Source organism: Nomascus leucogenys, chromosome 2 (genome assembly GCF_006542625.1).
Source record: "Nomascus leucogenys isolate Asia chromosome 2, Asia_NLE_v1, whole genome shotgun sequence".
NCBI lineage: Eukaryota > Metazoa > Chordata > Mammalia > Primates > Hylobatidae > Nomascus > Nomascus leucogenys.
Window position 1 is genome coordinate 46,534,789 of NC_044382.1, and position 23,511 is coordinate 46,558,299.

A 23,511-nucleotide genomic window follows, 5' to 3' on the forward strand; every position below is an offset into this window, starting at 1 on the left:
TGTTAATTACAGTACACCTTTATTAATACTGGAATCTTCACAGTGCATCTGTTACTTGTAGCAGTGACTATTTAAATCAAGGGGAGGATGGTGTGGAGGGGGCGGGGAGGAGAGAATTTTTCCAAAATCTGACAGAAAAGAAACAAAATGGTTCAGATGGGATGGAGGGTGGGGTGGGGGGGGGGGAAGGGTGAGTAGGAACCAGGAGGGCTGCTTGGGGTGGGGGAATAAATTAAAAAAAGGAACGAGTTAACAACAGCACCAGGAAAGTTACTTCAGTCAAAAGACGCTTTTGAAAAGAATATTTCTCTGTACAAAATGAGAAATTAAACGTAAAGTCCCCCAAACCAAGGTTTGTGATGTGGGATGGTTGGCTCGGATCCCGAGGTGGGTGGGCCTACGAGGTGGTTGCTAAGTCGATGCAAGGGTGGTGGGGATGGATAAGGGGATGGAGTAGAGTATGTACAGCCCCCGGGGCTCACAGGGGAGGGGGACGGCAGAGTTAGTGGGGGCTGTGCCACATGAGCCCCCCTCTCTGGGAAGCCCCTGCCTCCTTTCCCATCAGGACCTCTGACACCCAGGCCTGCCTACCCACTGCCCCTCACACTATTCCCACCACATCCTGAATCCTGCTCCACTGCCCTGCCTCGGCAGACCCCTGCAGCCCTGGGGAGAATGTGTGGCAGAAATTCCACCCAAGACCCCAAATTGGTCACCTGCTCTCCTGGCCCCTAAAACCGGGGCTCTGGTGTTGGCCTGAGCTCCGCAGGCTGAGTGCTCGGCCAGGCAGTTGTTGGACCTAGTGACTTACTTACAGGACCATTCTTCATCAGCTCCCCCGATGGGACTCCGTCCACATCAGGGCCTGCTTGGTGCCCGGACCTACCCAGGAGCTGCCCAGCTCACCGCACAAGAACTCCCAGGAGCTCAAGCCTGGGAGGCTCAGACCCAGCTCCATTCTACCAAGACCAAGGCGCTCCTGACCCCCAGGTAGGACCCTGCCCTGGGGCCACGATGCCCTCTGTGCCCTGCTTTCCCTCCTGACCTGCGGGGCCACCAGGACTCCCTCCGCTTGCCCTAGGCTCACGTGCTTTTACCTGCTGAGACTCGGCGTGACTTGGTGCGTGGGGTGGGGGCAGCCTTGCCCCTCCCCCGGCCCCGCTGCCAGTGTAAGCCTGGACTACAGTGGGGGCCGTCCTGGGATGGCATCTCCTCTGGCAACAGAGAGTCAAAGCCAATCTTCCCAGACTCGCTCCCCCACCTGGGCTTGTAGCCGGCTCAGACCATAGCAGACAGGCCGGGAGCCTCCCAACCCTATTTTGGCTACACTCAAGACGCCAGAGAACAGTGGCTTCCCCTGGGCTCTGGGGGAGCCAAGTCCCTCCCTTCTCCTCCTGCCATAGGACCACCAGGCCACTGGGGGGGCCGTCCCCCAGGCACTCCCAAACACCCTGTATCGTCCCCTCACCCCCACACACAGTCCTCGTCCACAATCAGCTCCATTTTATTATATTCATAAAATGACCCCACACCTCCTACTGCTCCAGTCCCCCCCTCCAAAGGTGGCTGAAACTGCCCCCAAAGTTAAAAGATTGATGTACCCAATGAGAAGTGGACATCTGAAAACGGTGCCTGTGTGGCTGGCCGGTGACCCCAGGGCCACTGGCCTCCTAACCCTGCTGCCCTAGTTTCCAAGAAGCTGCCCTGGCCCCCTCCAGCCAGCCTCACGGGGTGGGGGAGGCGAGGAGTGGGAGCCAAAACAGGGCCCCTGAGACCCCCCAAGCAGCCCCTGGTTTCCTCCCTGAGACTTGGCGTGGGCCCTGGAACTCCCTTCCCACACGGGGGGCCTGGCCGCCCAACTCCAACCTGCCGCCCTGGCCCCCGGCCCCCAGCAGACATCCAGCCCAGCGCGTACCTGGCCCCTCCACAGCCGCCCCGCCTCCTGGAGGGAGAGGGGACTGGGAGAGGCAGAGAGAAGGCAAGAGGGGAGGAGGGGGCTCAGGCAGGGGAGAGGGGGGCCAGCATTCCAGGAGGAGCTGAGGCAGGACCAGCCCTGGGAGAGGCCGGGATGGTGAAAGGGAGGCCAGCCCGGCCCCTCTGTCATGGGCGGGGGCCCTGGCTCTGGTGCTCATGGGTATGGAAGAGGCAGGGCCTGAGAGGAGAAAGAGGAGGGACAGAAGAGCATAAAACAGACCCCGAACCAGGCCCAGGCCTGCAAGCTCCGTCCTGGCCAGGCTTGCTAAGAAGTCACTTCCCGTTTAAATGCTGGAATCCAAGTGAGGTGTCTCTTTCCATAAAGTGGCATGGCCTCTGCCCTGGCTCTGTCCCCTCTCCTGGCTGGGCCTTTGCTCTGAGTGCCTGCAGCTCACAGACCAGGCCACCTGCTCACACTGGGGCCTGAGAGGATGGGGAGGGTGACGCCATCATAAGATGCGGGGCGCCGACCTGTCGTTGGTGATGGTCCTGCGGAGCCGGACCCCACGCCGGATGGCCACCAGCATGTCTTCGGCCGGGGGGTCGCTGGTGGCAGCTGGGGGCGGGGTGGGCGTCTCCTCCGTGGGGGTGGCTGACAGAGCAGTGGGGAAGGGGAACTGGCCCTCGCCCAGTGCGTGGGCACCCGCCACCAGCTCCCCCAGCTTCTCTACCAGGCTGTGCCGGTTGGCCGCCAGCTGCTGCTGCTCGTCCTCAGCCCCTGCCCCGGGGTACCCGGCTGCCTCTGGGGATGGGCTGCCCCAGGCTGTGTTGGGCAGGCTGAGCCTCTTTGGGGAGGCCTTGGCGAGGTCCGGTGCCAGGGGTGAGGCGGTCTCGTCAGTGTAGAAGACGCATTCCTCGCTGCCCGCCCGTGTGGGGCCCATGTAGCCGGGTGAGTCAGGCACCGTGGGCGTCTTCACAGGGACGATAGGCGGCCGGATGGGGATGGGGCCAGCACTGGACAGGGCGCGGCGCACGGTGGGCTTGGTGGAGGGTGTGCGGCGGATGGTGGCCACGCCGGGGGGTGCGCCTGAGGGCAGGCCAGTGGCCATGGGCAGCCCCGCGGAGGGCAGCCCAGCAGTGGAGGCCGGGCGCTTGGTCTGGATCAGGCGGCGGTAGTTCTGAGCGATGTTGCTATTGCGCGGGATGGTGGATGACTTGTCAAACTCGGGCGGGCCCTCGCTGTCCGCATCCCCATTCACGGAGTAGCAGTCGTAGTCAGAGCCTGGGGGCACGGGACACAGTGAGGCCCACTGCCCAGGTGGCCCCTTAACCCCAGCCCACCAGGGTGAGCACAGAGGGGGAAGGACGGGGCCTTCCTGGATGGCTAAGTCCCAGCCGTCCCTGGTCCCACCCCAGCCCTGTGAGCCTGCCTTGGGAGGGGATGGTGTCCTCAGAGCAGGAGGGCGTGGTGGTCTGTGTGCTGTAGCCGCTGGAGTACTGCAGCGAGTCCCGGCTGCTCTTCTGGTGCTCCAGGCTCAGGCCGCGCGTCAGCACCATGGCTAGGTCACTGGCTGCGGGGGACACCTCCTCGCCGTGCTGAAGGTGGGAAAGTGCAGGCTGAAGCCTTGGGCCCCCAATCCCCTCTACCCCCAATCCCCTCTGCCCCCAATCCCCTCTGCCCCCCAATCCCCTCTGCCCCCCAATCCCCTCTCCCCCCAATCCCCTCTCCCCCAATCCCCTCTACCCCCAATCCCCTCTCCCCCAATCCCCTCTACCCCAATCCCCTCTGCCCCCCAATCCCCTCTGCCCCCCAATCCCCTCTGCCCCCCAATCCCCTCTGCCCCCCAATCCCCTCTGCCCCCCAATCCCTCTGCCCCCCAATCCCCTCTGCCCCCCAATCCCCTCTGCCCAAACTCCAGGCAGCCCTGCCAGGTGGCTGGAGCCGGCCCTGAGGCCACTGGCTGGGCCTCCTGGGACTGACCTGGGAGTGAAGGGGGACCCTGGCCGATGTACCTTGGCTGCGATGGTGGCAGGGGACATCCGGGGTCGTGGTGCCTCTTCCCCGCTGGGGCCCAGAGTGCTCCCACTGGCAGGGCCTGGCTCTGTGTCTCGCAGGAGCTCCACTCGGTCCTTCCTCCGCTGCAAAGTGGCGCCTGAGGGCTGCTCATGGGAGCCGACCTTGGACCAGTCCTGCAGGGAGGGTGTGGCAGGTCAGGGGGACCACTGGCCCTACCACCTATGGCCCGGGGGGCCCTCACTGTGGCTGAGGCTCAGGGTGTCCAGGGCTATGAGGGGCCTCTGGTTCGCAATCACAGCCAAGGGCAGAGCATGGAGTGTGACTGTGGCCCCTCAGTCCCACCAGGCCCAGGGGTAAGATGTGGCTGTGTGGGCAATGACTGTAGGAGATGGCCAGGTGGCTTGTCTCTTGGGGACAGGTGCTGTATGCACGCACCCCTGGCTGAACCCAGGCCCTCTGTGCAGTAATGGCACCAGGTGGGGAGGGCATGGACGGGAGGGGCAGCTGGTGACTGTCCTGGGGCTGGGCTGGGAGCACTGACCGAGGTGGGGGAGCTGCACTCGCTAACGGACTGACAGGTTTCCGAGGCCTCGGAGGATGCAGAGCTGGAGGACTTCTGCCATGCAGAGGCCAGCAGGCAGTTGCAGACAGAGGGGCCGGCAGGCAGCAAGGAGGAGAGGAGAGAACAGTTTTGGTCACAGAGCTGGCATGCAGGGGGGGCGATTCAATTCAGTGCCTTGCCCAGTGCCCGCCCACCCCCCCCCCCCCAACCCAGGGCCATGGCCGCTGAGTGTCTGTAGCAGGACAGAGCAGCCCAGAGTGCACACGGTGGGCGCTGACCCACCCGACAGCCCAGCCCTGTGCATTTTGAAGACTGACCACAGGACTCACTGCTGACGGCCTGGATATGGCCAGCGAGGGGAAAAAGAGATACTAAGGGCGGCAGCTGGGTGTTTGGTCTGAGCAGTTGGGTTGATGGTGTCACAGTTTTCTCAGACAGGACACAGGGGGAAGTGTGAAGCCCCAAGTGCCACGCTGAGCACTGAGCTAAGTTGCCTCTGAGGTCTCTGCATGGATACAATGAGGGCCGTCGTATTCACAAGCTGAGTGTGGAGAGAAGTTGCGGTTGGAGCCATCAGTGCAGTGGTCTTGGGGTGGGATGAGGCCACCAGGCAGCGAGTGCAGTTAGACAAGATTCAAGGGCCAGGCCTGCGGCTGCTGATGCGCAGCAGGTGGGAGGAAGAGGAGAGTCCCATAAAGGAGAGCAACAGGGAGCAGCCGGAGAAGTGGGAGGAGAATCCCTAAGATAATGTATTGAGAGGCAATTAGATCATGAGGGTGGAGCCCTGATGAAAGGGTTTAGGGATCTTATAAAAGAGGTTTGAGGGAGCTAGTTTGCCCCTTCCACCACTGAGGACACAACAAGGTGACATCTATGAACCACAAAGCAGGTCCTCACCAGACACTGAATCTGCTGGTGTCTTGATCCTGGCCTTCCAGCCTCCGGAGCTGTGAGCACTACATTTCTGTAGTCAAAGCCACCCAGGTTTTGGTATTTTGTTATGGCAGTCCAAATTGACTAAGACAGATTTTTTTTTTTTTCAATGCACTGTCCTAGGTTAATTGGATAGCCATATGAAATAAAGGACCCCTACCTCACACCACACACACGCACATACACACGCACACACACATACACAAACACACACACTCAATTCCAGATGAGCTGCAGATCTAAAGGAAAAGGGCAAAACCAAAAGCCTTTTAGAGGAAAACATCTTTGTGACCTCGCAGTAGGCAAAAATCTCTCAAGCAGGACACAAATAGCACTAATGATTTAAAAATGGATAAACTGGACTATTTTAAAACTAAGAACTTCTGGTCCTTAAAAGACCCCCACTAAGAGAATAAAAAGGTACCCAATGGAAGGAGAGAAAATATCTGATGAGGAACTTTATCTGCAATATTACAAAGTTCTATAAATTGGTAAGAAGACAGATAATACAGTAGAAAAATAGGCAAACAATTTAAAAAGGTCCTTCATGAAAGGGAATCTTCTAATGGTCTTTAAAGGTATGAAAAGGTAGCTGGGTTCAATGGCACACATCTGTAGTCTCAGCTGTTCAGGAGGCTGAGGTAGGAGGATTGCTTGAGCCCAAGAGTATGAGGCCAGCCTGGGCAACATAGCAAGACCCTATCTCTTAAAGTATGAAGGCTGGGCACAGCGGCTCATGCCTGTAATCCCAGCACTTTGGGAGGCCAAGGCAGGCAGATTACCTGAGGTCAGGAGTTCGAGACCAGCCTGGCCAACATGGTGAAACCCCATCTCTACTAAAAATACAAAAATTAGCCAGGTGTGGTGGCACACACCTGTAATCCCAGCTACTTGGGAGGCTGAGGCAGGAGAATTGCCTGAGCCCGGGAGGCGGAGATTGCAGTGAGCTGAGATTATGCCACTGCACTCCAGCCTGGGCGATAGTGCGAGACTCTGTCTCATAAAAAAAGTATGAAAAGGTGTTCAATCTCATTAGCATTAGAGAAATGCAAATAAAATATACAGGGAACTACTATTACTATGCACCCACCAGAATGGCTAAAATGAAATCAATATAAAATGCCAAGGGCTGGTGAGGATGTGTAACAGCAATGAACTGTCATAATCTTGGCCAGGTGTGGTGGCTCATGCCTGTAATCCCAGCACTTTGGGAGGCTGAGGTGGGTAGACTGCCTGAGGTCAGGAGTTGGAGACCTGCCTGGCCAACATGGCAAAACCCCAGCTCTACTAAAAATACAAAAATTAGCCAGATGTGGTGGCATGTACCTGTAATCCCAGCTACTCGGGGGTCTGAGGCAGGACAATCACTTGAACCCCAAGGGTGGAGGTTGCAATGAGCTGAAATTGTACCACGGCACTCCAGCCTGGGCAACAGAGTGAGACTCTGTCTCAAAAACAAAACAAAACACGAAACACTGTCCTAATCTTGCTAACAGCAGGGTAAATTGGTATGAGCACTTGGCTTACTGTTAGGTAGCACCTATCAAATCTGAAGATGTGCATATCCCATGACTTTGCAATTCTGCTCCTAGGAATCTGCCCCACAGAACTGCATACTAGAATGTTCACAGCAGCACTATTAGCAGCATCATAGCCAAAAAACTGGAAACTATGCAAATGTCCATCAAAATGGTTAAATTATGTATTCACACAATAGAATGCCATAGCAATGAGCATGATCTATATCTCCACCTAAAACATGGATGAATCTCATTAACATAACTGAGCAAAAAGAAGCCAGACATAAAGGATACATACTATATGATTCCATGTGTACATGTGGAAAGGATAAAAAGGGCAAAACTAGGCCAGGCACTGTGGCTCATGCCTGAAATCCCAGTGATTTGGGAAGCTGAAGTGGAAGGATTGCTTGAAGTCAGGAGTTTGAGACCAGCCTAGGAAACATAGTGAGACCCCCATCTCTATAAAAGAAAAAATAAAAAAATTAGCCAGGCATGATGGTGCACATCCGTAGTCCCAGCTACTTGGGAGGCTGAGGCAGGAAGACTGCTTGAGCCCAGGAGCATGAGACTGCACTGAGCAAGGATTGTGCTACTACACTCCAGCCTGGGTGACAGAGTGAGACCCTGTCTCAAAAAAAAGTCAAAAGTAATCAGGATAGCAGTTACTCTTGGCTGTGTAGTGACTTAAGAGAGCACTGGTAGCTTCAGGAGTGGTGGTTATCCTGCTTGTGTTCTTGTTCTCAGTGTGTTTAGAATACCTCAATAAGAAAGTTCCCTGGGCAGGTATGGCGGGTCATGCCTGTAATCCCAGCACTTGGCAGGCTGACCCGGTTGGTCACTTGAGATTAGGAGTGATCCAACATGGCAAAACCCTGCCTCTGCTAAAAATACAAAAATTAGCTGGGTGTGGTGGCATGCACCTGTAATCCCAGCTACTTCAGGAGGCTAAGGCAGGGGAATGGTTTGAACTTGGGAGGCGGAGGTTGCAGTAGCCAAGATCGCACCATTGCACTCCCACCTGGGCAATGGAGTGAGAGTCTGTCTCAAAAAAAAAAAAAGTTCCTGAAAGACTCAATGGTGATGGGTTATAACCTGTAGAATAAAAGAAATATTTGATATAAATTAAAAATTGAATCAATAAATGGGAGAGAAGGGGCAGATCTTTTTATAGTAGAATCGCAATTAATAAATGCAGGAGAAATGACGGAAATAGAAAGTCACCTATTTTAACAAGCAAGAATCATCAGTGGATGCCAAAATTAGTGAGCAAAAGTACAAGGAGAAGCAGGACATTTTCATCCTCTCGAAAGTATTCCTTCACAGGATATTTTATTAATTAAAAAGGGGGAAATAATGACTCTCCAGTGAAGAAACTTGGCACACGCCACCTTAACTAAGGATCAAGGTGAACATCACCAGCCACACGGCACAGTGACATTGTGCAGCATTTAAGATGCACCAAGATGGGGACAACTGCACTTCTGTGGTACTCTTGCCAAAACTGTATGACTTCTAATTCTGAATGAAAAGACATCAGACAAAGCCAGATTTAGAGGCATCCTACAAAATATCTGACTGATATTCTTCAAAAGCATCAAAGTCATGAAAAACAAAGAGGGACAGGTGTGACAAACTGTCACGAGCTGGAGAAACTGAGGTGACACCACCACGAAACATTATATAGGGTCCTAGCTGGGAGCAGTGGCTCATGCCTGTAATCCCAGCACTTTGGGAAGCCGAAGTGGGCAGATCACCTGAGGTCAGGAATTCGACACCAGCCTGACCGACACAGTGAAACCCCGTCTCTACTAAACACAAAAAATTAGCTGGGTGTGGTGGCACGCACCTGTAATCCTAGCTACTTGGGAGGCAGAGGTGAGCCGAGATCATGCCACTGCACTCCAGCCTGGGTGATAAGAGCAAAACTCAAAGAAAAGAGAAAAACTCAGGAATATTATGTAGGGTCCTGAATTGGGTCATGGACCCCTAGACCAGCAGAAGGACAGGAGAGGGAAAACTGGCAAAAATAGAAGACTGTAGATTACTTAGTATTACACCAGTGTTAATTTCTTGGTTTTAAAAATGTTTTTGGTGGTTACATAAAGTAAGATGTCAAAGTAAGATGTCAACATTGGGGAGATTCTGGGAAGAGTATATGGGGACTCTACATATTTTACAACTTTTCTACAAGTCTGAAGTAATTTCAAATTAAAAGTTAAAAAACCCAAACAAGAGACCCTCAGTGGGTAGTAGGTTAAATAGCAAAAAAAGAGAAAAGGTCGATTTTAAGATAAAACTGAAGAAATGATCCAGAATATATCTGGAGAAACAAGGAGATATAGAAAATATGAGCTCAGAGATGCCTAAGATAGAAAGAGAGGGCTGGACATGCATCCAACTGGAATCCCAGCAGGAGAGAATAGAATCATAGTGGAAGTAAAGAGATAATGACTGGCCGGGCACGGATGCTCACACCTGTAATCCCAGCACTTTGGGAGGTTGAGGCAGGCAGATCCCTTGAGCCCAGGAGTTCAAGACCAGCCTGGGCAACGTGGCAAAATGTTGTCTCTACTAAAAATACAAAAATTAGCTGGGCATGGTGGGGCATGCCTATAGTCCCAGCTGCTTTGGAGGGTGAGGTGGGAGGATCGCTTGAGCCTGCGAGGAGAGGTTGCAGTGAGCCAAGATCATGCCACTGTGCTCCAGCCTGGGTGACAGAGTGAGATCGTGTCTCAAAACAAAACAAAACGAAATAATGACTGAAAATTCCCAGGACAAATGAAAGATATGAATACAAACCAAGAGAGGTTAAATAAAAATAAATCCACATTGTAGCAAAACTAAAGAGAAGGCCTAAGAGAGATTCAGATTCCTCAGAAAGAAGCATCAGTGACTGACAGCTGACCTTCCAACCAATGGTGGAAGCCAGAACACAGCGAAAAATACCTTCACAGTGTGGATGGAAGACAACTGTCACCCCAGAATAGTGTTCCTGGCAAAACTAACTTTCAAGAAGAGGACAAAATAAAACATGTTTACAGATAAACAAAAACCGAGAGTTTACAACTACGGATCTATTCTAAAAGAACTTCTAAAAGATGTTCTTTACTTCAGAAAGAAAGAAAATAAGCTTTGGAGAATTTGAGATGCAAGAAAAAAATGACAAGAAATGTGTATTAACATATGGGTAAATCTAAATAAGTACTGTATGTATAAAATAAAGAAATCAAGAAGAAAAATGTCATTTGTGGGTACTATAAAAAAGAGAAAATAATATAGCTTGTAAATTTGAGAGGGAATGGGTGACAAGTAAAAAAAATATATATTAAGGGCCTTGAATTATTCAGGAGGTGGGGTTGTGTTAAGTATGCATGGTAAGATTTCAAGGTAACCTATAAAAGAAAAGAGGTAGAATATAACTTACAATCCAGTAGAGGGGGAATAAGAGAAAAGAAAAAGGCAAGGGTAGAGACAAGAATTCAGGAAAAATAGAAAGAAGAAAGCCAGAAGTCCAAATATGTCAGAAATCATAATAAATACAAGGGGGCTAAAAGTGCCAATTAAAAGATAGAGGTTGTCAGATTGGATAAAAAAAGAAAATCTAGGCATTATGCTGTTTACAAGAGACTCATTTAAGATATAAAGATATGTGAATTTAAAAGCAGAGATAGAAAATAATAATATAAATACTGTACAGAATAAAGGCCTTGGGGACCTTCAGGCCAATCTCAACAGCTATAGTAGTCCCAAATGTGGCTTGCCTGATGCTGGCATAAGGCTGCTGCACCCCACCCTGATTGATCCTCCTAATGCCCCCTCACCTGGCTGGTGATGTCTGAAGGCATAGGCGAGGGGGGCTTGGAGTAGGTGGCGTCCTGGGAGACGAAGCCAGAGTCATGGGAGGAAACGCTGGAGAGGCGAGTGGTGGTGGTGGCTGGCTGCACCAGGCTGCGGTAGCGACAGGTGGAACTGGGTGAGTATGTTTGGGCACCCCCAGGCCATGGGGCTCCGCCACCCTTGGCACTGCTACTGCTGCTGGGGGCACTAGGGGAGTGAAGGAAGAGGGCACAGCAGCCAGACAGGGAGACAGAGGGGTGTGTGTTTGGGGGAGGTTGACAGACGAGGGTGGGGAAAGAGGTGAGGGGCAAAGGAAGGAAAAGACAATGTCAGACTAGGTGCTACAGCGGAGCTGTGTTCTGGGATGGTGTGGAAGGGGAGGGCCAGAGCAGGGTACCCCCAGCCCCAGTGCTGAGGGGAGCCCTGGTCAGGGAATGCCCAGGGTGAGGCAACCTCTCTGCCTCCTATTCTACCACTAAGAACAGTTGTCCAGGCTGGGCACAGTGGCTCATGTCTGTAATCTCAGAACTTTGGGAGACCAAGGCGGGTGGATCATTTGAGGACAGGAGTTCAAGACCAGCCTGGAGAACACAGCGAAACCCCATCGCCACCAAAAATGCGAAAGTTAGCTGGGCATGGTGGCGCATGCCTGTAATCCCAGCTACGTGGGAGGCTGAGGCACGAGAATCACCTGAACCTGGGAGGCGGAGATTGCAGTGAGCCAAGATTATGCCACTGCACTCCAGCCTAGGAGAGCAAGGCTCTGTCTTGAAAAAAAAAAAAAAAAAGAAACAAGAAACAGTTGTCCTGTCTGGGCGTGGTGGCTCACACCTGTCCCAGCACTTTAGGAGTCTTAGGTGGGTGGATTGCTTGAGTCCAGGAATTTGAGACCAGCCTGGGCAATATGGTGAGACCCTGTCTCTACAAAAAATATGAAAAGTAGCCAGGCGTGGTGGTGCACACCTGTAGTCCCAGCTACTTGGGAAGCTGAGGTAGGAGAATCGCTTGAACCCGGGAGGTAGAGGCCACAGTGAGCCATGACTGTGCCACTGTACTCCAGCCTGGGTGACAGAGCGAGACCCTGTCTCACAACGACAACAAAACCCAAAAAACCCACCAAAAAACCTATTGGTTTCACCAAAGATCTTAATCTAGATTCCTATATCCTAAAGAATATATCTTCATCACTGATAAAAAAAAATAGGTTAATGATGGGGAAACTAAGTCACCGGGCATCAAACAATTAGAACCAGACACAAGTCTGATCATTTTTTTTTTTTTTGAGACGGAGTCTCGCTCTGTCGCCCAGGCTGGAGTGCAGTGGCGCGATCTTGGCTCACTCCAAGCTCAGCCTCTCGGGTTGACGCCACTCTCCTGCCTCAGCCTCCCAAGTAGCTGGGACTACAGGTGCCCACCACCAAGCCCGGCTAATTTTTTTTGTATTTTTTAGTAGACACGGGGTTTCACCATTTTTGCCAGGATGGTCTCGATCTCCTGACCTTGTGATCCACCTGCCTCGGCATTACAGGCGTAAGCGACTGCCCCCGGCGAGTCCAATCATTTCTAAACCACCTTCTCAAAATCTGGTATTTGCCATCCAGTCCTAACTGGATGTCTAGCATATGGTGATGGTGTGTCTGGGTACAGAGGTCATCTTCCAAGTGGGTCTTGCACCCACCATCACTCTCACCCTCTCCAATCCCTCAAGGGTGTCCAGCCCTCTATGGCTTACACCCTCAGCACAGCAATTCAACCCTTGGGTGATGTTCCTAGCAATGAAAGTTGCCTTCTCCCTAAGTGTGACCCTGAAGCCTCCTAGCCTCTGCCCCTGCTCATGGCTGTCCCCTGCAATCAGCCCCTTCACTGTGGGACAGCCACCCACGCAGGGTCTGAAGAGCCTCTCTCTGACATAGTAGCTGATTGCTGTGCCTGGCTTCTCCCAAGCTTTGGATGTCCAGCCAGTGATTCTGGGGAGAGGGGTACCTGGCAAAGGGGGGCTCCCACCAGTACTTCACTCTGTGCTTACTGCCCTCCCCACCCAAGGAAGCTTGAACCATCAACGTCTCCCCCAAACCCAGCCCCAGTGCCCAGCCAAGGAAAGGCCCCTGATGCTGAGCCTGGCTAGGGACTGCGGGATCCTTGGCCTCTCCCCAGCTCTGTGAGGCTCCCAGGGCCAGCCTGGGCCAAGGCTCCAAATGTGGCAGCTGCCTCCATGGGAACCAGCTCTTAGGAGCGAGCCAGGCTGGAGTGTCCTATACCTTGTGGCCCCAGCACTTGTTTCTAGAAGCCTTCCCATCGCTCCCTGATCTTTGATTCTTACTACGACCCCACCCGGTGCTGGGCCTGGCAGAGTCCAGTGGTTAAATCCTGGGACTTCATGCATCAGTTTCCCCTTCTGTAAAATGGAGATAACACCATACGTGATACAGCAGTGTTAGGATTCAATGAGAAAAAAGGCATAAAGCACTTAGCACAGCACCTGGCACACAGTGGATGCTCCATAAATGAAGCTGCTACTGCCCCTGCTCCCTATCCTGCCAACAAACGCCTGTGCCAGTAGCAGCCTTGGGATGACAGGGCACATTTTCCCTCTACATATGCAAATTCCTTGGATGATGTAAAAGTTGTGAATTTTGAGGCCCTGAAGCAATTTCTGATGCAGCTTTGCTGAGTGTGTTCCCCATTTCCTCTTGGGATACCGCCCCCTACACCCCTGGGAACCCCACCGCCACTGACCTGCACATGCTGGACTTCCGGGAGCTGGAGCTGCTGGGTGATGAGGGTGGGGTCTGGTAGGACCAGCTGTAGTCTGAGCCCTTTAGGTCTTTGATTACCTGGGCAGGGACATGGATGGGGGTCACTGGAGGCAGCTCCTCAGAGCTAGTAGGGCCAGAGGCCCCCCACTCTCTTTCCAATTGTGAACCACACCCCAGGAGAAGACCCAGAAATCTGAAGCCCCCTCCCCCAGGCTTCTCCCCTAATGTGGGGAACAGAGAGACATCGGGGGACACAGCCTTCTCGGAGCCCCTTCAGCTCACACACACTGAGTACAGATTCCGAGCCCAGCCTGGGCTGGGCGAGAGTGACCCTGACACCGTGGGGTGCAGGTTGCTCCCGTGCCTCCCTGAGTTTGTTTTCTCATGTGAATCGGGGCCACCTGTTCCTGTCTTAGAGCGGAAGATTCCCTGAGATAACTTGGCAGATGCTGGGCATGCAACACGTGCCTCCGGAGCGTGCTGCCCGCAGGCTGTGGGACAGGACTGGTCTGAGTGCAGTGGCAGCAGGGTTGGGGTGGGGTGGCCAGGTATGCCTGGGTCTAGGAGAGGGGATGAGGTTTCTGGGCATGAAGGGAGGTGGGGTGTCAGGTGGAGGTTCAGCAGGTGGTCTACCCACGTGGAGCAGGGCAGGCAGACTCTGGGCCTGACTCCATGGATCCAGGACTTCACCCATCTACTCTGAGTCTGAGAACTCTGCTGGCCAGGGCATACCCTCCCCAACCCGGGCAGGTGCTCCGGGATGGCCTGCAGTGGGTGTCAGAAGGGGTCTGGTCTTATGCCCCTAGCTGCCTCCCCCAAATGCCATCCTCTTTTCCCTTCTACTGTTCCCAACCTAGGGCAGCCCATCTCCCTCCCTTCCCCTGCCCCTTGGCCAGAGGGCTCCCGCACCTGCTCGCTGGCGGGAGGCAGTTTGTGGGGTTCCGCTGTCAGCACCACCAAGTCGTCGATGATGCCCTGCAGGTGGGTGATCTCTCCCAGCATGGTCAGCTCTCCGTTCTGAGGAAGCAGCGAGTCAGACCTGCCGGCCCTGTCGCCCGCCTGCCCAGCCACCCTGGAGAAGCCGCAGGCCTTGTCGGGCCTCTCCTCTCTCACCCTTCCTCGCTAACCAACGCTGCTCGGGGCTGGTGCAGGTGGGGCCCACACAGCCCAGATGGCTGGCATGATGGTCTGTCCAGACCAAATCAATGCATGGTGAGCTATGAGACCTGCCTTTCGGCCAGGAGCCTGTGGCCTTGATGCCTCCAGCCAGGGACTGCTGAGAAGTGACCCTTCTTGGAGGTCAGAAGGTGAACCCTGGGCCCAGCCCACCCCGCTGGGGTCTGAGTCCCCAGAAGTCCCACCACCACAGGCTGCAGGAAGGTGATGAAGGTGCAGAAGCGGCCCCGCTCCTCGATCAGTGCCCGGCGCACGGCCTGCTTCTCCGTCTCCTCCAGCAGCAGGTACATGTCGTTGACGTCCTGCAGGGCACTGTCCAGCTGGGGCTGCAGGTCTCCTTTCCCTGGAGGGGTGGGGAGGAGAGGCCTTGCTGGGGATGCCAGCCTGGCTTGCCACACCCACGAATGGGCTCAGACCCTGGTGGTGGCATCTCTCGGCCATTGGGCTGGGTGCTGCCCTGGGGCCAGGGGACTGGGGCGGGGGGGGCAGTGAGGACTCTGGGGCTTGTGGAAGGGCTAGTTCCACCAAAGCAGGCAGAGAGGACAGACACACATACAAGAAAGAGGCCAAAGCTGCAAAGCCACTCCAGATCGGAGCATCTCCGGGGAGGCTCTTGGCGCCCAGGAGCTCTGCCAACACGGAGCCTCACTGGCCTCCACCTGGGGTACCCTCACTGTCCCGGGATGGAGCCCCTCACTTCACAAGGTCCAGGGAGGTGGGGCAGAAGCAGGACAAGGGAGAGTGTGGGGCTCCGCTGTAGGCCAGGCCACGGGGGGCGGGGACCAGGAGAGCTAGGGCTGGGCCTTGGAGGCAGGGAAGGGGTCGCAGCGTGGGTCCCCACTCAGCTCAGGGAGCAGAGCACACAGACAGCAACAGCGACACAAGAAGCAGCGAGAAAGAGAGAGGCGAGAGGATGACGCAGAGGAGATGATGAGATGGCAGGTGAGGGGGTGACAGGTAGGGACGCAGGCCAGCCTGGTGGGGGCGGGGCAGCTTGTGGCCCCCACCCGGCCCTGGCCAACCCCTCCTGGCCTGGCAGACTGACCCAGCAGTGGCCCGGGACTCATCCCTGGCCAGGGGCCACAGGGGCCCCAGGGGGACTGTGCCCCAGGCCCCTCCCTCGTGGACCGACCGCCTTCCTCACTTCTCCTTGGCCTGGAGAGGTTCCTTCCAATGGCCCTGAGCTGGGGGAGACAGACAAATGCGACAAGGACGGGAGGAGCAGCTGGAGGGACCGACATTTGACTTACCAAGTAGCTCTACAGGAAGGATGTGGGAGGAGAGGAGGAGAGACAGAGAAAGAAAGAATGTGTGAAAGACGCGGGATGGACAGAGCCACTCCTGGGGCGGGGGTGCCTGGGCCTCCTGCTGCCTCCCCTAGGGAGGTTCTGGACCAGGTTTGGGGGACAGGGCGGCTCCCTCTGTCCCACCCAACAGGTTGGAAGGTCCTGTGTCGGGGACAGCGCCCCTGTGGCTGGGATGAAGGCTTTGGGGCGCCCCAGTGGGGCTGTGGAGCGGGGCCGTGGGGCTGTGACTGGGGGTCCGCGCCGGCCACTACCTTTGCGCGCCTTCTTCTGCAGCTTCAGCGTGTCGGACGACTTCTTTTTGATCTCATGCCGGGCTCGTTTGTACTCTGCAGAGGGGGAGAGGGGAGCGCTCTAATGGGGTCCCTGCGGAGAGGGGGGTGGGAAGCCCGGCTCCGCGGCACCCTCACCTTTTGCGTGGTCCTTGTCCAGCTGGTTGGCCGCCTTTTTCCAGTCCTCGATGCGCTCCTGCAGCGGGTTGATGAGGCTCTCCAGCAGTGCGCTGCGGAGGGCGGGCGGGAGCGCAGGTCAGGACCGGGCTCCCCCGCGACGCCCCGTCCCCCCGCCGCCCGCCCGCCCGCGGCATCCACTCACTTGGTGAACTGCCGCAGCTTGGTCTCGATGCTGCGGTGGCGCATGCACATGCGCGTGAGCGCCGAGCCGATGTCCCTGGTGGCCCCTGGTGAGGCAAGCGCGGGGTGGGAAGGGGACGGCTGGGGCCTGCGCAGTCCCGGCCTCGGGCCAGGAGGGGGCGCCCCGGCCGCGCAGGCGGAGCCCGCAGCCCGCGCCGTGCCCTCGCTGAGCCGCAGTCCCGCCGGCCCTGGGGGGATTGGGGCCTCCTCCATCTCCACTAGCTCTTCCTCCGCCATCGCGGCCACGCCAGCCTCCTGCAGCGGCCTCCCCTCTCTCCCAGTTGGGAGAGGCCGGCGCCAAAGACCGTTTCAGGAGCCGGTCAAACGACCCTCCAGGTGTACCCAGATGCAGGCGCGGGAGTGTGAGCACGCCCAGGGCCCGAAGGAGCAGGAGCCCCAGGTCTCTGCCACCCGGACCAGAGGGCAGAGGAGGCGCCAAGCCCAACGGCGCGCTCACCCGACCCTGCGTGCTCTTAGGACACGAGGGCATGGGTGGGAAGAAGCCCTAAGGAGAATCTCTGTGCTGGGGGGGTCACATGAACAGCCCACAGCAAAAAGGGAATCCCCGGGGAACACTCCTGTCACTACTCACCCACTCCTGCTTGCATGCCTCTCGTGACGAGGGGCTCACTCTCTCCACAACCAGCCCATTCCATTAAGGAGCAGAACTCAAGGTTCTGGGCTTGGTGTCCCGTCCTTTCCCTGGCCAATCCCCTACTCTGCCTTTCCAGCCTCCAGGCCCACCCTGGGGCACCCCCAACCTCCAGCCACACGCCTCCCCACCTCGGGTGTTGGTAGCCATGTCAGCAACTTTCTGGAAGGCATCCAGGAAGGCCACAGCAGCCAGCACGGTGGTCCTGGGGAGAGGGACAACGGCATGGATGGTCAGAAGGACAACAGCATGGATGGTCGGTGGTGGGGTTGGGGGGGGCTCTGCCCGCCCCTCCCCTGCTGGGGTGCCCTGGGCCACCTCACCTCAGCTGGGAATGCAGCTTTGTGGCCTTGGAGTTGAAGTCCTCCCAGATGGGGTAGGAGCTCTGCCGGGCAGATGGGAGAGAAAGTGAGCTTCTTGTGGGGCGGCTGTAGGGCTGGACCTGGGCTGGGCTCCCGGAATGCTCCGTCCAGACTTGGGGCAGTTTCTGAGACAGCAGCCCTGCCCCATGGAGAGGGAGGCTCTGGGCCCTCTCGGAGGGCAGAGGACCAAGGACAGAGCCATCAGCATGAGGAAAGCCTGTCCCTGAGAACTGGTGCCTTTGCCAAGCCCTCCCTCCCTGACGTCAGGACGTCCACCCTACAGGCTACAGGGGGCCCACAACCTCCCTCAGGGGAAATGGAACAGGAAGTGGCAGGTCCTGTCCCCTCGGGGTTTCCTAGGGGCCTGGCAGGGGATCTGGGCTGAGCTCAATGAGAGGCCTCGTGTCTTCCGGACATGTGCCTAGGACAGTGGCACTGACCTGCCCACGAGGGATAGAGGCCCAGTGTGGAGGGTAGGGGGTGGCAGGGCTGAAGGCACGCCAGGTGTAGACTGGGGCCTCCGGGGCCCCCGCCCTGTGTCCTGGAAGCTGCCATCCCAGGCCAGCAGCCGTGGCTCCCAGGGCCGAGGAGGCTGTGGCTGCTGCAGGGCCCAGCTAGCCTGCTTGGGACAACCAGGCCCTGGGCTGAATGGGGCCTTGTGCGGCCAACAGAGCCACCTTTCTCCACCCCCTGCTCCCCTCCCCTCCTGGGGAAACAGTGTGGCCTTTATCCCAGCCTGGCCCAAGGCTCCAAGTTGGGAGGGGGTTTCCCAATAGGGAGGTCGGGCTCCTGGCGACAGTTTTCCAATCTGATTATGGGGCTTTTCTGGTTAACGCACGCCCCAGGGTCCTGGAGAAACCTCAGCCCTGGCCCAAAGGCCCTGTGGAGGTCTTGCTCCTTGACGGGCAGCCCTGGGCCAGCCAAGCCCCAGCCCACAGGGGCTTCTGACCCTCCCCTCCATGTAGGGTGGGGCATTGGAGGCTGGGGCTCTTCCTGAGGAAAGGGGAAAGCGGAGACCCTGGGCCTCAGGGCCTCAGAGAGAGGCTCTGCCCGGCTGCAACCCAGGAGCAGGCTAGGGCTTGCCCCGTCAGGCTAGGAGAGCTTGCAGGGGTGGGAAGGAGACAGGGCAGCTTAGGGGGCCTCAGAATCTCCCTCCCCTCCCAGCCCAACCAAACCAGTGTCCAGAGAAAGCAAATATTTGCAAAGTCCACAGAGGCTGAAGCAAGAGTGGATAAGCTGTGGGTGGGCTGTTCCCAAATGGGCACAGCTCAGGGTGAAGGGGCCTGGGAAGATGTTCCTAGCCATACCAAGGAGTGGACTCATGCCGCCCATGCCTGGGGTACCCCTTGGGGTCTTCCAAAAGGGGACACTCTCCCACCGCCTGGACCCCCACCCCCACTCAGCCTTGAAACCTTGCTAAGACCTCCCTTTAGGGAGCAGAGAAGTTGCTAGGGGTGGAGGGGGGTCCAGAGCTAGCTGTCCTGGCACCCAGGAACCTTCTTAGCCCCTGAGCAGCCCTGGGGCAGTCTCAGATATTAAAGGCTCTCCCCATGCGGAGGGGACAAGATGGGGCGCAGGGGAGGCCAGGCCATTTCCCCTCAGCAGACAGACCTAGGTGCCTCAGTCTCTAAGGACCTGGACCCGCCCCCCTCCCCAAGGTAACCACATAAAGGGCCCCAGAGACAAGGAGCTTATGTCTTGTTTATATCCGCCTCTTCATGGATAGGTCAATTTCACTGATTAAAAATAAGAGACAGGGCTCCAGCAGCCAGTGCCCCAGGAACAGCATCCTCAGCCTTCACCTGGGACAGGCCCAGGCAAACCTTCCCAACAGCCCCGTTTCACCGACAAGGAAACAGAAGCCCGTAGAGGTTAGCTCATTTGCCCACGGCCACAGGATGGCAGGGTCAGGACCTGATCCCATGTCTGCCTGGTCACTACACACCAGGTAGAGGAACTCCCTTACAAAGCAGGGAGACAAGCACTGAACGTCAAGGCTGGGGAGGCGGCAGGGACTGCTGCGACGTGAGAGACACTCAGTTCTGCCCCAAGCACAGTGGCTGCTCTGGAGTGGGGAGGTGAGGGATTTGTCAGTAGAGACGCCCAAGTGGACAGGGATGAGGGGACTCTGTCTCTGTCCCGGCAGCGGCTGTGGTTCAGATGTGGAGTGTGGGTGAGCAATCCAGCCTCCAATCCCAGGGAGTGGGCTTTCCAGGTGCCTCTGGTCAAGGGCCCCCTATCTGAGCCTCAGTTTCTTCACCTGTGAAATCAGGAGAGGAGGGGCACCTGCCCCACTGGGTCAGTGTGGAGATTGAAGCAGGTGCTGACCAGCCAGCACTCCGTGCAGTGCCCAGCACGCAGTTAACTGCTCACTTAACACCAGCTAACAGTACGCAAGCCCTGCCCTCTGCAGGGGCCCCTAGCAGAGGCCTGGCCAGGCCTATGTGTCCAGGTGACACTCCCCACTCTTGAGGGGTGGGCGAAGAGTATGACCCCATTTTCTGGCTGGGCCAGCACTGGGTGGAGGCCCCATTCACCTTGCTGAAGGTGCCGTGCCCAGGCCTATGACCTTGGGCAAGTCCCTGCCCCTCTCTGGGTTTCAGTGGGCAGCCTGACACCAGTGGGCATCTGACCTTGGCCCCCACTCAGCCCAAGGTCAGGGCCTCCCAGACACCCAGGGGAGGGCTTCTGTGGGGCCTGTGGACTCACTGTGGGGTGGCCTCACAGGGCAAGCTCAATCTCCTCAACCTGGCTGCTGATGGCCGCCCTTCCTCTATGGAGGCCCTGCTGCTCAGGCCACCGAGGGAAAAATCCAGAAGCTGCCCCCCAAATCCAGGCGGTCAGCTTCCAGGTGGCCTCATCCCCTTCTCTGCCCCTGGTCATGGCCCCTGAACACATGCCTGTGTCATAGGTAGGGGCGTATCTGTCCTTGGCATCATCCCAGGTGAAGCCTCTCCTGTTTTGCCTCCGCGTGTCAGCAAATCATGCCCGATGTCTGGCTTGAACCTCTTGCTATGATCTGGGCCCACTTCCTTCTGTCTCATCCCAAAGTTCCTTGCAAATTGGCTGGAAAGGGAGAGAGACTGTCCTGGTCCGCTTCCACAAGCAAAATCTGCTGCTCTCTGCAGTGGTTGCTATGAGGCTGCCAGTGGTGGTGGGTGGTGGGGTGCGGGAAGGCCCATCCGGAGCCAGCTCTGGGATTGGCCAGGGGAGGGTGGTCTGTGTTGCCCAGTCCCTTAACAGGATGCTGGGGCCAGGGCTGTGATATCCACAGGACAGGCGGGGACTGCTGGGGGCCAGCGGAGAGGCCTGGATGTACAGTTGCAAGAGATGGGGGTCCCAGGGGGAGCGCACCATGAGGCGCAGGGGGTGGGGGGCGTCTACAAGCCACTAACTGAGTAGTCCCAGGCCAGGCTGGCTTCAGGCCTCTTCCGGGGGCAGAGATCTGGCAGCTGTCCCTGGGGCTGTTGTCCTGGCAGCACCGGGCGCCTCGACCTCCAACCTGCCAGCAACCCCCACCCCTCACGGGCCTGTCCTAGCAGCACTGTGCTGGGTGGTGTCACCCCCACCCCTGGCCTGGTGGGATTCTGTGTTGTGCACTTGGAGAATCTGCGCTGGGGTGTGGAGGTGGGGGCCCTTGGGAGATCCTGTGGGGTGCTTCGTTCTTTCCGCTTCTCCTCCCAGCCCCCAAATCCTGCCCCTTCATCCTAGGCTAAGGAAAGGGGGCAGGGCAGGAGGGCAGGAATACTGGTTCCTGGCCCCCACCCTATCACTGGAGCTGGGCCCTCTCTGCCTAGTCAGCGTACGGCAGCCCTGCCAAACCCTGGCCTCGTTTGGGGAGAGGAACCCACTAATTTTCCCAGGAGAAAAAATGGGGGCTGAGGTCAGGGGAAGGGTTCAATAGTCTCCCTAATGACCTTGAGCCATTTCCAGGCCTCAGTTTCCCCACCTGGTGGGGTGAGGAATGAATGGGTGGTCGGCTCCAGCCTGACCTTAGGCAATCATGGGAGAGAGGAGGGGCTCGGAGCTGCGAGCCCAGGGTGGTAATGGGGTAGGAAAAGCGCTCCCTTGGGGTTGCTCCACCGACCCCAACCTTCATCCCGCCTCCTCCCAAGGTGATGATCAAGGCCTATCTTTGGGATGCAGGGACATTCAGCCCGGAGACTTGGAGTCCTGGAGCTTCCTGGGGCTGTGGGGGTGGGGCGGGGCTGGGGGAGGCAGTCTCACGGTCGGGTGCAGAGGCCCAGGTCGGCGGGGAAGGAGTTAACGGTTCTCCGCTTTATTATTTTTTCCTGCTTTGGCAGTGACAGCATTGTCTGGGCTCCGGGGCCGTAGGGGAACATGGTGGTGGAAGGGGGCGGAGGCCGGCAAGACCCCGGACTCGTTAAAGGGCCCTAGAGTCGGTCCTGGATCCAAACCCCATTCATGGTTTGGCGGTCTGGGGCGCAGGGAGCCTGCGTGTGCACAGGCTCGGGTTAAGACCCCACGGGGCCACCGCGGGCACCGCACGGACACCCCGACACACGAGCACCCACACCCCCAGAAGGGCACCCGGAAACACGGGCGCCCAACAGACGCAGGCAGGACGCGCTCAACAAGGACACACAGAAACCGCGGCGCGCGGCCACACGGGGCTCGGCCACCCGCCGCCACGCGTCCCCGGGGGGTCCCGCACCCGTCGCCGCGCGCCCGGCCCCGCCGCGCCCCGGTTACCTTCATGTCGTTGACGATGGCCTGGAAGAGCCCGCCCAGGGCGCCGCACTCCTTCTCCGCCGTCTCCATGCTCGGGCCGGCCCGGGCCGCGGCGGCGGCGGGGCGCACGGAGCGCGGGGAGCCGCGCAGGGGAGGGGGCCGGGCCGCGCGGGCGCTCGCTCCGAGGCCGGGCCGGGCCTCCCGCCTCCGGGCCGCGCTCAGCGGCCGGCCGCGCCGCACTCCGGGGTCGCGGGCCTCCGGCGGGCGGCGCGGGCCATGTCGCAGCGGGGCTGGCGGGCGGAGCGGGGGGCGCGGCGCGGCGCGGGCAGCTCGCTGCGCAGCCTCGGCGCGGGGACTGACGGCGGCGGTAATCCGAGCCGCCGAGGATTGGGCGTCACGTGGGCGCGGCGGAGGGAGGGAAGGAGGGCGGGCCGCGCGGGAGGGGGCTATGGGAACGGCCGCGCGGGCGCAGGCCCATTCACGGCCAGAAACCAGGGCTTTGAAATCCGAGCCCGGGCGCTGCCAGACTGGTCCGGCAAGCGGGGCCGACGGGCGCGGGCGCCACCGCGGGTCGGGGGGCGGTGCTGGGGCGGGGCCCGCCCTGCCCATGCGGGAGCGGGACGGGTGGTTGGGCCTCGGCCCCCGGGGCAGGGGCTCCACGACATCTTCCGGTCTTTGGTCTGGGGCGGGGGGCTTCCAGCGCTTCTAAAGACAGGCAGTGGGTACAGTGGCGGGATGGGGTCAGTGCATCGGCTGGATGGGTGGGAGCTGGATGGGTGGGATACACGGCACAGAGCAGGGCGCCGGGTATCGTGGAGCCGCCCGCCTTGGGACGTTTCATCGCAGGCACAGACCTTCCTCAAGTTCAGACCCTTACAAATTCCTTGGCTCCTTTTCCGAGTGGTGCCGATGCCACCCGGATGGGGTCTCCAAGGCTGGGCTTTTGGGGGGCAGTGGTGGTCTCTTGGGCCTTGGACAACCTCCCTTCTCGCGGGTGGGGGCTCATGTCGGACCTGCAGAGCAGAGCTGGACTGTCCCTGGTCTCTGCTGCCTGAGTCCACGGTGGGTGTGATGCACACACGTGCCTGGGGTAGCAATGTCAAGCGCAGCCTGTCCTGGAGACTCCAGGCAGGGAAACCCACCCTGGGGGG

General features: G+C 57.9%; 1 protein-coding gene across 7 annotated transcripts; it reads right to left on the reverse strand.

The window, feature by feature from the left end:
- On the reverse strand, window positions 1-22,711 carry MTSS2 (MTSS I-BAR domain containing 2). Of its 7 annotated transcripts, none has more exons than XM_030829526.1 (15): window positions 22,382-22,711; window positions 17,630-17,691; window positions 17,438-17,511; window positions 16,617-16,701; window positions 16,433-16,524; window positions 16,277-16,351; window positions 15,969-15,977; window positions 14,904-15,061; window positions 14,452-14,559; window positions 13,523-13,620; window positions 10,771-10,993; window positions 4,473-4,547; window positions 3,928-4,104; window positions 3,345-3,510; window positions 1-3,196 (listed from the first exon to the last, which is right to left on the reverse strand). In XM_030829526.1, exons 1-15 carry the CDS (start codon window positions 22,448-22,450, stop codon window positions 2,424-2,426), a joined length of 2,244 nt encoding a protein of 747 aa, XP_030685386.1. In that variant the 5' UTR covers window positions 22,451-22,711; the 3' UTR covers window positions 1-2,423. The 7 variants fall into 7 exon arrangements, with proteins under 7 accessions (XP_030685386.1, XP_030685393.1, XP_030685376.1 ...); XM_030829533.1 differs by lacking the exon at window positions 22,382-22,711 and adding an exon at window positions 20,569-20,734 and having other exon boundaries at window positions 10,771-10,897; XM_030829516.1 differs by lacking the exon at window positions 22,382-22,711 and adding an exon at window positions 20,569-20,734.
- Window positions 22,712-23,511: the final 800 nt, after the last annotated feature.